This window comes from Centruroides sculpturatus, unplaced genomic scaffold (assembly GCF_000671375.1).
Source record: "Centruroides sculpturatus isolate CEXI.00-Female unplaced genomic scaffold, Cexi_2.0 scaffold669, whole genome shotgun sequence".
Classification (NCBI taxonomy): domain Eukaryota; kingdom Metazoa; phylum Arthropoda; class Arachnida; order Scorpiones; family Buthidae; genus Centruroides; species Centruroides sculpturatus.
Window position 1 is genome coordinate 388,901 of NW_019384872.1, and position 16,411 is coordinate 405,311.

General features: G+C 33.0%; 1 protein-coding gene and 1 long non-coding RNA gene across 2 annotated transcripts; both read right to left on the minus strand.

Annotated features, from left to right (window-relative positions):
* Positions 1-1,609: 1,609 nt before the first annotated feature.
* On the minus strand, positions 1,610-8,592 carry LOC111630912 (adhesion G protein-coupled receptor E1-like). The gene is made up of 6 exons (XM_023375073.1): positions 8,392-8,592; positions 5,502-5,545; positions 5,185-5,362; positions 4,900-5,010; positions 2,056-2,145; positions 1,610-1,981 (listed from the first exon to the last, which is right to left on the minus strand). Exons 1-6 carry the CDS (start codon positions 8,528-8,530, stop codon positions 1,785-1,787), a joined length of 759 nt encoding a protein of 252 aa, XP_023230841.1. The 5' UTR covers positions 8,531-8,592; the 3' UTR covers positions 1,610-1,784.
* Positions 8,593-13,574: 4,982 nt separating this feature from the next.
* LOC111630902 lies at positions 13,575-14,676 on the minus strand. Its single transcript, XR_002757602.1, has 4 exons — positions 14,571-14,676; positions 14,254-14,431; positions 13,969-14,079; positions 13,575-13,898 (listed from the first exon to the last, which is right to left on the minus strand). It is a non-coding gene; the product is annotated as an uncharacterized LOC111630902 (long non-coding RNA).
* Between the last annotated feature and the right edge of the window lie 1,735 nt (positions 14,677-16,411).

Consider the following 16,411-nt stretch of genomic DNA (forward strand, 5'->3'; position numbering starts at 1 on the left):
GGTACAAAATATTCAATTGTATGAATATACTTTTAAAGAAAATTATAAATATAGTTTTGTGAAGAAACGTACATAAAAATAACATAAAATAGTCTTTACTTTTTAAATATTAAAACAATCCACCTAGTTAAAATTGCTCCCTACCAGTGGCTAGTGGATGGAATCAGAGACGGTCTGGGTAGGTGTGCGGTGCGGTGCATGCTTGCCAAATCCCGAGGGTGCCGATACCGGTTAATGTCTCTTTTGTCTCATCACTAGTATATCTCAAAGGACGCGACAGGGTTGTTGCAAATTTTAAACGTTTCTCATCATAGCTGTAAAAATCTAAATTTGTTAAACTTAAAAGTCATTTGTTTTCTAACTACTGCAATTCGTTTTAAGACCAGGTGTCCACAGAAATTTCCAAAATTTACAACTTTTAGTCACTTTCATTGAACTGGAAAAATTCCTTTCTTTATTACATCTAATATTACGAAGAAATCAGTCCCACTGTACTCGGCTAGATATTGGCCCGGTTAGGCTTTTGTTTAAGTAATATTCCGGCTCTTTCGTCAGGGTTTTGTTTACGTCCCCAATTCCCTAATCGCTTAATTATTTAACTACTTCTTAAGTAGAAATAAGNGAATTATCGGGCTATAAGCTTAATGCAGCTATTAAAGCAGCCGAGGTAGATAAATCAAGAATACTAGGCAGCAAAAGAAGTACTACAACCTCGAAAACGAAGTCGAAATCTTCAAGGCTACAAGTGAAAAAACATATGACATCTGTCTTCTCTTAAATGCATTAAAGACGATTCCACTAACATCAATTAAACCGGAAAGTGCATTCTTGGTAGCAGCACTTTTCATTACTAAAATAAGAATCAAATTGACTGTTCGACGTATTGACCATCTTCGCTTTTTAAAATCTTATTGTAAAAGTTTACAATAATATTTTGTATTACGTTTTATTTAAAAGAACGAAAATTACCTTCTAAGTTAGAAGTTTCATCTAGCTAGATTCATTTTTTTTTTTTTTTTTATTTTCAACTCAATTCAAAGCATTTTGTTGTTGTTGTTGTTGCTGTATGCAATTCCCAGCAAACTTTAATAAATGTTTTCTATTTGTGAAAATTTCTACGTAATTCAAAGGTAATTTTTAATATATATCTTATACAGCATTATTAATATGATTTTGGAGGTTGCAGAACATATTAAATTATTTTAAAAACTGAAAAATAATTATAGTGGAACCTCGGTATACGACCTTAATCCGTTCCTGGTGTTTGGACTTATATCGAATAGNGTGCACACTCGGTAAGTAATCCTACAATTTTTTGTTTATAGCATAGTTTATACGGATTATTCCCCCCAAAAATATACGTATTTTGGAAATGCTGAGTCGAATTAGTCTAGAATCGATTAATTTTATGGAAGAAAACCTTTCAAACAGCCGTAGTCCGTAAACTTCACACGTGTCAGGCTGTGATTGGCTGTGATTCCTACAAAATTGATTCATAAAGAACGGAACGTATCAACCGTCTTATAGGGAGATCGACTGTAGTTGGATTAAAAAGGAAAAAAAGTGAGATTCGAAAGAACTGGTAAACTGAAATCAAGTAAGTGCTGTATATTTTATTCCAAATCGAATTACTCATGATATATTAAACCAATATATTTGTATATTTACTTGATAATTTACTTGCATATATATTATATTTGTTGTAACTTTTCGTGTACATACATATACGTAAAGCATAAATTAATGAATTTATTACATTTAAAATTTTTGATAAATATATAAAGTTAATGCTCGATTGTAACGTAAGTTTGAGCTCTTTTGTTATCGATTGGACGTTTCATATAAAGTTGATAGGCAAGTGGATATTTATAAAAATAAACAGCAGCTATTTCAAAATGATCTCTCCGAATTTGTTTCATCTCTTTTGCTGAAAAATATTTCTTATAGGGAATGAGTTGTTTTTCTATGTAAGTCATGTCCGCTGTAAAGATTATAAAATCAGTAAGTTGCAAATATGTGTTTGACGTATTGTATATGTGCATAAAAATTTCCTACCTATTTTAAAATCAGGATCGACGGGCGTATATGAACCAGAAGGTACAGTTGAAGGTATGTCGGGATTATATTCAGGTGGCCCAGCGGGTACTAAATAAAATAATTTGTTTACAATGCTGTATATGCAATTCAATAAAAGTTAAAAATATAACATTTTTATAATATATGTAGAATTCATATTTACTCCTCCCTAAAGTATGCATTAATCGGTTATTTACATTTACAATTTAAATAGATGATTAATATTTATGAGTAGAGATGGGCAAGGAAAAAGCATCAAAAATAGCGCACATATTCAATCAGAATAAGTTTCATCTGTAGTGATTCATTTTTGTTTCAGAAGAGTTGCATACTGACAGTGGCGTACCGTGGGTGTCAGCCGCCCGGGGCGGAGGAAAATTTCGTCCTCCCTTATTTAGGTATTTCAATTTAAAAGACCAAAATTCAGTTTTGTCACAGAACAAGCAATGAAAAATTCGGTGGTAATGCAGCGATCTGTTTAAAATAGTACTATTGGATATTAGTGGTGTATATGAACTCGAATGAATCGTACAAGCAAAAAAAAAAAGTCAACAGGTTTCGCAGGAACTCCTCGGACGAAAAAGTTACTAGTTCACCCGGCGAACTGATTCCCGGACTATCCGGACGATAGCACTATCGTAGGCACGATGCAAGTATAGATTAGGATGTTTCAAATTTTTACAAGATATTATAATTATTTATTGTGAAATTTTGTCGCCCTCTAAAAAGTACCGCCCGGGGCGGGCTGCCCCTGCCTCCCCCACTACGATACGCCACTGCATACGGAATCATCACTGTTTTGTACGTATTCAATGCTTTGTGTTATTCCTTTGTATACAATTAAGGAGGTTGATCTAAACGTTACATAATTTTGAGAGTGGGTAAGTGCGACGCGTTATGAACCGTTCAGAAGATGGAGTAGTATTTGAAAAGTATAAAAATAGCATTACATAACTTATGACGATCCCATATATTAATTCCTAAAGTTCCTTATAATTACTTAACTTATGAGCTCATAAGATAAATAAGATAAAGATAAAAAGAAGTTCATGGGGTAAGTCTCTGAAAGGATTGAAGGAAAATAAAAACTTATGTTCCCACTATGGAAAATAATTCCTTCCACTAAAATTGGGTCTTTAGAGATTTATTTAATACAGTACACTGTTTTGCATTATTTATTTCTTTTCATTTTGCAGGTTAAACAACAAAAATGTTAAATAGTTTGCCTAAAAAATAAATTATTGTTAAATTATATATTTTTAAATAAAAAAATAATGGACTAGAGTAGTGGATTATGTGCTAAATAGGTTAAATTTCAAAAATAAAAAAACGAACGTAGCAGAATTCCTTAATCTCTGTTAGCGCAGCTTCACACTACTCCAACTGTAGTGTGTTTGGGTCTTTAGAGATTTAATTCCAACAGTATTTACTGTCCAACTGGTTTTAATACGTTGGGGTCTCATATCTGTCAGTCATTAATTATTTATTGGAATTCTTAATAAAGAACACTTGTTTTTTTAAACTCTTTCCGCCCAGTGGGTACTAAGAGGGGTCTCTTTCTAGGTCTGGCCCACAATGGGGCAGCCGGATGCTGAGGGACGGGACCCGACATATCTGGACGGATCAACCTTCGAAAAATTCCTGGGGATTTTTCGACCTTGTCCGGATTAGATCCCTGCTCCCCCAGAGCGATAAGCTGCCACATTGACCGCTCGGTCATCCGGCCGTTTAATTGTTTTGGTGTTAAAATATAATCTACGGTTTGTTTGATTAATTGATTAGTTAACTCGAAGCACTAGCGTATTAAAGCTACTGTAGACCTATATGGCTAGCTATCTTAATTCGGGCGTGCCCGATCCTCAATAGGATCAAGCAACATGAGAGATGCGAATGATGTTCAAAAAATAACTATCGAATATAAATTATGAGTCTAAAACGAAATTCAAATCCGGATCAACAGACAATTGACATGTCACGTGAATCTATGGATGACTTATTTGTGAATTATGTTTAACTTTGCATTAATTATAAGACATCTGAATATTGTATTATGTGCTTAAAACTACAGAAGCAGAGTTACAAATAGTTCTACATGTATGTAATGAAATTCAAGATCTTTAATATAAATACAATGGATTTCGTTAATCCGGCCATTCCTTGCACAAAGGAGTGCCAGATTAGAGAAAACTGAGAGTATAGACCTGAAGGCAATGAATGATGTGACCTGTTGCCCTTCGGTATTGATTCTTTTTGAAGTCAAATAGGCGGCAGGCTGAAATGGCATACTCTGCGAAGAAATAACCAAGTAAACAAGAAAATGAATGTGTGACATAATCAAAATTTTCACAGGCGATCACACAGGAGGGTAAGAGGATAATTGCGGGGCCGGATTAGCAAGAAACCCGTACATTGAGGCACTTCGGGCCACGTGTCCCCTTTTCTTCGCGGTTGTCCTTTTCGTAATTCCCCAAGAGGGTTTCAAACAACGGAAAATTCGTGACTTCTATCTACCCATTCTGCAAATATGAAAGAAACTAATGAAGGATATTTGTCCATTGACCCATGCAACTTCGTCGTATATTGACCAAAACCCCATTCCTCGTTTTCAAGGCCAAGTTAGAACCAGCGCCACCTTATCGAAGCTGTAATCCGACATTGAATCATAGAGTTTAAAGCTCCTTGCATAATGTACGATGCCATTTTTTATAGTTTGTGCTCCCCCCTTTTCTTAGTCTGCAGACGCCGCTGATTTACTAACATTTTAATAGAAAAGTATAAATAACGATACTATAAAGCAAACAAATAAATTATATATATATATACCATCTGCACAAATATAACTTCCTTGAGTATTAATGCATTGTTGAGTACCACAGACTGGATTGGTCTCAGATACACATTCATCTATATCATAACAATCAGAATCATCGGGATCTATAATATAAAGTAAATTAAAAAATTATTTGTTAATACAAATTTTCTAATTTAAAGTGTAATTGGTATGAAGTTTCAGAAACTAATTTATTCATATATTACTGCATCAGCTTTCAGTATTTCTTTCTATTGAAGTGTAAATATTGTTTAGAAAGAAATTGTAATAATAATTACCTGTCGAGTACATCCATCCTTCCGGACAAGCACATGAAAAATTTAATGTTTTTCTAGGATCGTCCAAGCATAAAAATGGCTTGCAAAATTTCTGAGCCTTTTCTGTACAAGCTCCAATATATTGATCACATTCAGAGCCACCGAAGCCAGGGAAGCAGAGACAGCCACAAGTACAAGTCTAAAATTGATAACTTATTGTAATATAAAATTAAATCTTATTATTGTAAAAGAATATTATTATTAATAAACAATTTTCAAGAAATATTCTATTTTCTAACTTAAAAGAACTTATTTTAGATTTAAAATTTTCAACTCACTTTCCAGCAGACACCAACAATACACTGAGAGCCAAAACAATTAACTAAAAAAAAAGCAATTGAAATATAAGTAAATTATTTATATAAGTTTATTCTATAAATTTTAGCACATATATGAAGTATTATGTAAATAATAATGCTATTTTTTAACTTCATAATACTATAATTTATATAAAAATTTAATGAAATAATTTCAATGTATGTGCAATTTTGGAAAAAATACTGTGAACGTTGTTGCTTTATTGATAGAATATAGGCCTAATGAATGAGAAAATCTGAGAAATTTTTAATATATTTTAAGAAATTATAATTAAAACAATGCGCTAAATGAATTAAAACAGTAATAATAATTTTCATGTTTCATTGAATATATCACTGATATTCAAAAACTTGAGTAGAAAAAGAACACGAATCTATTTGAGAATAGGGTTTCTCAAAGGGGATCCCGGTTGTTTTTTTAACCCGGGAAATTCTTCTCATCCCGGGAAATCCCGCAAATTTCTTAAAAATTCACTTTTTTCTTATTTTGTGTTAAGGTTGAGGAAATTTTGCAATAGAAAGCATAATTAACTCACAAACTGTCAGAATACATTTGTATTTATTAATTTTAAACCTACTTATTAGATTTTTAATTTTTGTTCGTTATGGCATGTCACAAATGGTCAAAATCAGTACGTAGCTTATTTGTGGCAGGACTCTGAAAATTCTTTACTTGTCAGAACCTGTAATATCTGGAACAATTGTTCTTACGCTGTCTTAATTTTTAACCATGCCCGGTAGATTCGATAACGCCAGTTGTGCAAATTGGGCAAGGATACAAACGAGTACGAAGTTTGCAAGTATGAAGTTTTTCTTCATAAACCTGATTATTAAGACCAAATGAATTGCCGAATTATCGGGCTATAAGCTTAATGCAGCTATTAAAGCAGCCGAGGTAGATAAATCAAGAATACTAGGCAGCAAAAGAAGTACTACAACCTCGAAAACGAAGTCGAAATCTTCAAGGCTACAAGTGAAAAAACATATGACATCTGTCTTCTCTTAAATGCATTAAAGACGATTCCACTAACATCAATTAAACCGGAAAGTGCATTCTTGGTAGCAGCACTTTTCATTACTAAAATAAGAATCAAATTGACTGTTCGACGTATTGACCATCTTCGCTTTTTAAAATCTTATTGTAAAAGTTTACAATAATATTTTGTATTACGTTTTATTTAAAAGAACGAAAATTACCTTCTAAGTTAGAAGTTTCATCTAGCTAGATTCATTTTTTTTTTTTTTTTTATTTTCAACTCAATTCAAAGCATTTTGTTGTTGTTGTTGTTGCTGTATGCAATTCCCAGCAAACTTTAATAAATGTTTTCTATTTGTGAAAATTTCTACGTAATTCAAAGGTAATTTTTAATATATATCTTATACAGCATTATTAATATGATTTTGGAGGTTGCAGAACATATTAAATTATTTTAAAAACTGAAAAATAATTATAGTGGAACCTCGGTATACGACCTTAATCCGTTCCTGGTGTTTGGACTTATACCGAATAGGACGTATACCAAACCAACCTTTTCCATAAGAAGTAATGTAAAAATGATTAATCCGTTCTCATGTAAAAAAAATGGCTGGCTTTAAACACCTCGCTTTCCTCGCTAGTTTCTGCTTGATTTTTCATGAGATCAGCATGTATCCTTTTAACTTTCTCGCAAATAATTTCTTCCGATACGCTGTCGCCAGCACACTGTTTTTCAGTTATCCAAAGCAAAAGCAATTTCTCGACACGATCTAATGTCTTCGATCTCTGTTTAGAAATTGATTTAACCCCTTTCGCAACGTTAGCAGATTTAATAATGTCTTTATTTTTCACGATTGTCGATATCGTCGTTCTCGGAATACGGAATGCAACAGTTAAATCTCGAACACGCGTGCCACCTTCATATTTCTCAACAATCTCTTTTTTCAGTTCCATTGTCATTTTTTTATTTTTCTGTTGCCTTTTTGCAATTCATGATTAATAAAAATAATAAAATGTTACTTACAAATTAAAATCAGAAGAAATTTAACAAAGTTATAAACCGTGGCACCGCGAACGTCTAATCTGGTGTAGTACACCGATAGTACTACTTGTTTATAGATGGCGCTTATAATTGAATTAAGTCGTATACCGAGCAAAATTTGTTTCGTCCAAACAGGACGTATTCTGAATTGGACGTATTCTAAAGCAGACGTATACCGAGGTTCCACTGTATATCATTTGATTTCATGATATTTTGTGTATCTTAAAAATAATTAATTCTGCCCCGGGATTTCCCGGATCCCGGGAAACAATTCACTTTTATCCCGGAATCAGGGGACAAGCAAAAGACTGGGAAATGAAAAATCCTATTTGAGAAGTATTAATTTAACACACAAAAGTTATTTAATTATTGATTATATTTTTATACTTATCTATTCCATCTGGTCATTTGATTCAGATTTGTATTTTTTATGAGTATACCGAACTTCCGATTATCGGTACTAATGTGCACGAGTGTGCGCAGAAAACCGGAAAACACGGATAATCCAAAACAGCTCTCTAAACTATAAAAACAACTGTGCAGAAGTTTTAAATGACCATACACGGCTCATCATAACGCGATGCAAGCGTGAGTCAAACAATAGAGATTATCCTGCATTTCAGCTTTGTTTGCTCTGTATAAACAATCCCATAAAATTATATAATTTGCATCGTATAATTTTTAAATATACGATGCAGAATTGCATCGTATATTTAAAAAAAATTATTAATTATAAAAAGACAAATGGCGAATAAGACTCAATGTCTCTTTATACCAATTAACATATTAACAGCTAGTTCTAATAACACAGAAATTACAAAATAAAATCTTACAGTTTGGTTGATTTTGATCATAATAATAAGCAAATGCTTCGTCAGGTGTTGAATACTTAGCCTTCAGAGGCATAAATCCAACTTTAGATAGACCAAATATAATTTTTACCGAAGCAAAAACTAAAATTACTTGAAACATTTCTATTACTGTACTTGCATTTATGGAATAATTATAAAGCGTATGTGTTCGAATTATTTGAATTTTTGAAATTGTCGAAGGTGAAAACTGATATCGATTATTACAATGAAAATGAAATCAAATGAAATATTTTATTTATTTTCGTTTTGTGACTATAATTTGTTCCAGGTTATTACAATTACAGAAATATATTAATTAATATTGAATATTTCAAAAATACGAGATGTCCGGCTTAGAGGTTTAATAAAAAAAATTTATAACTTGCATTATTTTTGTATCAAACTTAAATTCGATGTGTGTTTTATGTTGACACTTGTGGCCATTTGCGCGAAACACCATATCTTGTTGCTGCTGTTATTGGCACATGAGCGGAACGGCAAAATACGTGTACGTTAACGATGAACCAGATGATAGACCACGGTGACTGGAGGAAGTTATTTGGACACGCTGCGACTTACACTATCCCTTAACTTCCTCCTGGAACCAGTTTTCAATAAGATGTGGTTCCTACCCGTTTTAAAACAGTTTCTGAATGAAGTTGACCAGATGGTAGATTGGTTCTTATCCAACTGAAGTTTTTCCTGTAAGATTTTGTGAATAATCAGGTATATCGTACATATGTGCATAATTTGAATGACTCGAAACACAATGACTGCATTCAGCAGACTCAACAGTTCCGGAGCTATTGACTACTTAGAGTAAGTATGTCTGGAGCGATCATTTCAGAGTTGCCAATCTTACATAAGAAAATTATTGTATTTGTCCCTTGAAATCATTGTATTTCATTTAAAATTATGGCCACCAGTAGCCAAGCGGTTCCTTTTCTTGAACACTGGGAGTTCGGTCGTGGGTTCGCGCCTCGCCAGGACGAGCTGGCCACATGAAGTTTCTGAGTTTTCTCCACGTCTGTAACGCCTGAATAGGAACCAGTTATCCTTAAAAGACTTCCTGGAAGGCGTTCCCGTTCCCATAGACAGATCGCTCAAGTGTTGGTTGCCATAATTTAACTAAACAAATTTAAAATTATCGTACAGCTATCGCGATCCGTTACACTTACGCCTCTATCTATAGAAGTATTAACTAGGTTCCCCTAGAATTTTTTTCCAAGATCCCCTCTTACAACAAAAAAATTTTGGAATTTCGTCGGATGATATTTTTTGAATTTATTGAAGTTACAGACTGTCCAAAAAAACCACCATACTCAACCTGCGGCCCGGTGAGCTTTTGTGAGTGGCCCTGACTTGAAAGAGAGCGGAAAATAATTACGTTCACTTCTGGAAATAATTACCACTTCTAGAAAATAGTGCCCGATCAATATAAGACTAAAAAATGTGCTAAAATTTTACTTACGTTGTTCGCATCAACGTATCTATGTGAAACGTCATACTCAAAAATTAAATATGCAAAGAACATATATAGAAACTGGCTTACTGGTTCACACTTGGATGCCGTTTTATGAGTGGCAAGCAGCAGTTACAAACCTGATTTAAATGAATTGACAGCCGAGCGGTCAAGATGGCAGCCTACCGCTCTGGATCGAATCTGGTCGAGTCAGGGAATCCTCCAGGAATTTTTCGGGGAGTGGTCCGTTCGGATATGTCGGGTCCCGTCCCTCACCACCCGGTCGCACCATTGTGGGCCTGGCCGAACCCAGGTCCACAACGGTGCCTGCTATAAGAGGCCTGCTATAATGGTGCCTGCTATTGGCCTGCTATAAGAGGCCCACTTAGTGCCCACAGGGCGGAAAGAGTATTAAAAAAAAGATTTAAATGAAATTGTGAGAAAAAGTTCGCAATATCAACAGGCACACTAAATTTCTAGGGTAAGTGAGAAATTAAGTAAGTTTTTTATTATAATTGTTATGTTGCGGCCCGCGTGTAATAGCTATCATGTGTATGTGGCCCGATAGAAAAAAACGTTGAGTATGGTGGGTCTAAAAAAAATCTATCAGTGCATTTCTCCAGTAGATATAAAGACCCGAAAATCCCTAAATGGAAAGGATGAAGAACGTTAACAATGGCTGTAAGACCCATGAACTAACTCTTAAGTTAAAATTTTATAATTTTAATTAGATATTTTTCTGTGTTTTTTAAAGGAACGTTTGTAAACTTGATGGCCAAGTAGCCTAAAAAAGAAGGCCAGGTCGTCAAAAAGTTTGTTCTGGAACACGTGAAGTGAATAAATGGTGTCTATCAAAAAATTTTTTTTGGAAAGTCTGCGTCTTCAATTAATTGAACAAAAAATTTTTTAAACCCCATTTACAATGAAGAATTTTTTACGACTTTCTCTTATAATATATGGTGCAAAACAAATCTCTAAATGGCGTAATTTAAAATTTATTATCTTTTTTTTCAATTTTAACATATCAAACTTTAACAAATAATTATTACTTAACATGTAACACTTTTTTAAATATACTATACTTTTTTCATATGTATAAATCTCAGTTTTTCCAAATTTTTGCCATCGTCTAAAATTTTTAGTCAACCCCTCAAGTGCTTGCGACTTCTTAGTTTAAGAAACGCTGATTTATGTCAAAAAAAGGCTCAGTCCTAGACAACTTTTTAGATGGAAACTACTACGTAATAAAATGTATAATGGCATTTCAACAGAACGTTTATTTGTACAAATTTTCTTTGGACATCAATTTGAACATTTTATCAGTCGGTCTAAAAGTATAGCAGTTAGAAGATTCAAAATATGAAAAACGTGTGCCATATAATAGAGAATGCACAATAGTATCTAAGCAAAAACTTCCGAAAATTTAGTAGCCCTCTAACGGAGAAAAAAGATACGAAATATCAATGAGAAGGCGATACGTACAGTAAAGAAATGTTGATTAACTATTCAAAAACTTTAATTTGCAATGTTTATTTTGAGAGTCAGACGCGTATTTCTAAAATTATCGTACAGGCATCGTACGACTCCTAAAATAATCGTACAACACCAACATGGTTCACTCCTTGTTCACCTAATGGTAATTTCAATCGTGACATTTTTCCTAAGCCAGATAATAAGCATCTTTCTGCCAAGGGTGGCGTTACTGTGCACATTTGGTGTCTTTTACACGTGACTTCTAACAAATCACTTGACTTCGATTATTATTAACCGTTAACAAATTGGATTCAATTACTTTTGATAAATAGTAAAACTTTTAAAATAAATTGAGGAATTTTGTAAATATATTTTATCACACTGATAGCAAACTTTATAAATTTATATATTTTAAAAAATCTTCAAAATTTGGCGTGGAATATATAATAAATTAATTATTTGTGTATTACAAATAAAAATTTAAAAAATAATAAATTTTTATCATATACTGTATTAATTCCTTAGAATGTTCGTAAAAAATTAATTTTTATTTAAAATATTAAAATATCGTGACGAATCACGATCGGTTATAATGAGTTATAAAAACCATTTCTAGACTGTTTCTTTATTAACAGAATAAATCTTATAAAGTTACATTGTACTTTTAATAACAGCAATAATCATTTTGGTTGATGTGTAGTTAAGTAAACCGTAAGGCGGCACTTCCGAATCTCGGCAACACGAGTATTAGAATAGTTTCAATAGATGTCGCACTCGACTTAAACTATTACGTCACGTATTCTGGTTTCTAGATTAGGTTCGAACTAGGGTTTCTCATTTCCCGGTCTTTTGTTTGTGCCGGGATCCCGGGAAATCCCGGGATAGAATTAATTATTTTTAAGGTATACAAAATATCTTGAAATCAAATGATATAATTATTTTCCATTTTTTAAAGTAATTTTAAAGTTCTGTAACCTCCAAAATCATATTAATAATGCTGNAACAACAAAAATGTTAAATAGTTTGCCTAAAAAATAAATTATTGTTAAATTATATATTTTTAAATAAAAAAATAATGGACTAGAGTAGTGGATTATGTGCTAAATAGGTTAAATTTCAAAAATAAAAAAACGAACGTAGCAGAATTCCTTAATCTCTGTTAGCGCAGCTTCACACTACTCCAACTGTAGTGTGTTTGGGTCTTTAGAGATTTAATTCCAACAGTATTTACTGTCCAACTGGTTTTAATACGTTGGGGTCTCATATCTGTCAGTCATTAATTATTTATTGGAATTCTTAATAAAGAACACTTGTTTTTTTAAACTCTTTCCGCCCAGTGGGTACTAAGAGGGGTATCTTTCTAGGTCTGGCCCACAATGGGGCAGCCGGATGCTGAGGGACGGGACCCGACATATCTGGACGGATCAACCTTCGAAAAATTCCTGGGGATTTTTCGACCTTGTCCGGATTAGATCCCTGCTCCCCCAGAGCGATAAGCTGCCACATTGACCGCTCGGTCATCCGGCCGTTTAATTGTTTTGGTGTTAAAATATAATCTACGGTTTGTTTGATTAATTGATTAGTTAACTCGAAGCACTAGCGTATTAAAGCTACTGTAGACCTATATGGCTAGCTATCTTAATTCGGGCGTGCCCGATCCTCAATAGGATCAAGCAACATGAGAGATGCGAATGATGTTCAAAAAATAACTATCGAATATAAATTATGAGTCTAAAACGAAATTCAAATCCGGATCAACAGACAATTGACATGTCACGTGAATCTATGGATGACTTATTTGTGAATTATGTTTAACTTTGCATTAATTATAAGACATCTGAATATTGTATTATGTGCTTAAAACTACAGAAGCAGAGTTACAAATAGTTCTACATGTATGTAATGAAATTCAAGATCTTTAATATAAATACAATGGATTTCGTTAATCCGGCCATTCCTTGCACAAAGGAGTGCCAGATTAGAGAAAACTGAGAGTATAGACCTGAAGGCAATGAATGATGTGACCTGTTGCCCTTCGGTATTGATTCTTTTTGAAGTCAAATAGGCGGCAGGCTGAAATGGCATACTCTGCGAAGAAATAACCAAGTAAACAAGAAAATGAATGTGTGACATAATCAAAATTTTCACAGGCGATCACACAGGAGGGTAAGAGGATAATGGCGGGGCCGGATTAGCAAGAAACCCGTACATTGAGGCACTTCGGGCCACGTGTCCCCTTTTCTTCGCGGTTGTCCTTTTCGTAATTCCCCAAGAGGGTTTCAAACAACGGAAAATTCGTGACTTCTATCTACCCATTCTGCAAATATGAAAGAAACTAATGAAGGATATTTGTCCATTGACCCATGCAACTTCGTCGTATATTGACCAAAACCCCATTCCTCGTTTTCAAGGCCAAGTTAGAACCAGCGCCACCTTATCGAAGCTGTAATCCGACATTGAATCATAGAGTTTAAAGCTCCTTGCATAATGTACGATGCCATTTTTTATAGTTTGTGCTCCCCCCTTTTCTTAGTCTGCAGACGCCGCTGATTTACTAACATTTTAATAGAAAAGTATAAATAACGATACTATAAAGCAAACAAATAAATTATATATATATATACCATCTGCACAAATATAACTTCCTTGAGTATTAATGCATTGTTGAGTACCACAGACTGGATTGGTCTCAGATACACATTCATCTATATCATAACAATCAGAATCATCGGGATCTATAATATAAAGTAAATTAAAAAATTATTTGTTAATACAAATTTTCTAATTTAAAGTGTAATTGGTATGAAGTTTCAGAAACTAATTTATTCATATATTACTGCATCAGCTTTCAGTATTTCTTTCTATTGAAGTGTAAATATTGTTTAGAAAGAAATTGTAATAATAATTACCTGTCGAGTACATCCATCCTTCCGGACAAGCACATGAAAAATTTAATGTTTTTCTAGGATCGTCCAAGCATAAAAATGGCTTGCAAAATTTCTGAGCCTTTTCTGTACAAGCTCCAATATATTGATCACATTCAGAGCCACCGAAGCCAGGGAAGCAGAGACAGCCACAAGTACAAGTCTAAAATTGATAACTTATTGTAATATAAAATTAAATCTTATTATTGTAAAAGAATATTATTATTAATAAACAATTTTCAAGAAATATTCTATTTTCTAACTTAAAAGAACTTATTTTAGATTTAAAATTTTCAACTCACTTTCCAGCAGACACCAACAATACACTGAGAGCCAAAACAATTAACTAAAAAAAAAGCAATTGAAATATAAGTAAATTATTTATATAAGTTTATTCTATAAATTTTAGCACATATATGAAGTATTATGTAAATAATAATGCTATTTTTTAACTTCATAATACTATAATTTATATAAAAATTTAATGAAATAATTTCAATGTATGTGCAATTTTGGAAAAAATACTGTGAACGTTGTTGCTTTATTGATAGAATATAGGCCTAATGAATGAGAAAATCTGAGAAATTTTTAATATATTTTAAGAAATTATAATTAAAACAATGCGCTAAATGAATTAAAACAGTAATAATAATTTTCATGTTTCATTGAATATATCACTGATATTCAAAAACTTGAGTAGAAAAAGAACACGAATCTATTTGAGAATAGGGTTTCTCAAAGGGGATCCCGGTTGTTTTTTTAACCCGGGAAATTCTTCTCATCCCGGGAAATCCCGCAAATTTCTTAAAAATTCACTTTTTTCTTATTTTGTGTTAAGGTTGAGGAAATTTTGCAATAGAAAGCATAATTAACTCACAAACTGTCAGAATACATTTGTATTTATTAATTTTAAACCTACTTATTAGATTTTTAATTTTTGTTCGTTATGGCATGTCACAAATGGTCAAAATCAGTACGTAGCTTATTTGTGGCAGGACTCTGAAAATTCTTTACTTGTCAGAACCTGTAATATCTGGAACAATTGTTCTTACGCTGTCTTAATTTTTAACCATGCCCGGTAGATTCGATAACGCCAGTTGTGCAAATTGGGCAAGGATACAAACGAGTACGAAGTTTGCAAGTATGAAGTTTTTCTTCATAAACCTGATTATTAAGACCAAATGAATTGCCGAATTATCGGGCTATAAGCTTAATGCAGCTATTAAAGCAGCCGAGGTAGATAAATCAAGAATACTAGGCAGCAAAAGAAGTACTACAACCTCGAAAACGAAGTCGAAATCTTCAAGGCTACAAGTGAAAAAACATATGACATCTGTCTTCTCTTAAATGCATTAAAGACGATTCCACTAACATCAATTAAACCGGAAAGTGCATTCTTGGTAGCAGCACTTTTCATTACTAAAATAAGAATCAAATTGACTGTTCGACGTATTGACCATCTTCGCTTTTTAAAATCTTATTGTAAAAGTTTACAATAATATTTTGTATTACGTTTTATTTAAAAGAACGAAAATTACCTTCTAAGTTAGAAGTTTCATCTAGCTAGATTCATTTTTTTTTTTTTTTTTATTTTCAACTCAATTCAAAGCATTTTGTTGTTGTTGTTGTTGCTGTATGCAATTCCCAGCAAACTTTAATAAATGTTTTCTATTTGTGAAAATTTCTACGTAATTCAAAGGTAATTTTTAATATATATCTTATACAGCATTATTAATATGATTTTGGAGGTTGCAGAACATATTAAATTATTTTAAAAACTGAAAAATAATTATAGTGGAACCTCGGTATACGACCTTAATCCGTTCCTGGTGTTTGGACTTATATCGAATAGGACGTATACCAAACCAACCTTTTCCATAAGAAGTAATGTAAAAATGATTAATCCGTTCTCATGTAAAAAAAATGGCTGGCTTTAAACACCTGGCTTTCCTCGCTAGTTCCTGCTTGATTTTTCATGAGATCAGCATGTATCCCTTTAGCTTTCTCGCAAATAATTTCTTCCGATACGCTGTCGCCAGCGCACTGTTTTTCAGTTATCCAAAGCAAAAGTAATTTCTCGACACTATCTAATGACTTCGATCTCTGTTTAGAAATTGATTTAACCCCTTTCGCAACGTTAGCA

What these genes read in the sequence shown, in the direction of transcription:
- LOC111630912 (XM_023375073.1), bottom strand. Translation starts at nt 8,530, where the DNA reads ATGTTTCAAGTAATTTTAGTTTTTGCTTCGGTAAAAATTATATTTGGT. An exon ending in TGATCAAAATCAACCAAACT is followed by an intron (nt 5,546 to 8,391) that starts GTAAGATTTTAT and finishes CTTTTTTTTTAG; the next exon opens with TTAATTGTTTTGGCTCTCAG. An exon ending in TTGTTGGTGTCTGCTGGAAA is followed by an intron (nt 5,363 to 5,501) that starts GTGAGTTGAAAA and finishes TATCAATTTTAG; the next exon opens with ACTTGTACTTGTGGCTGTCT.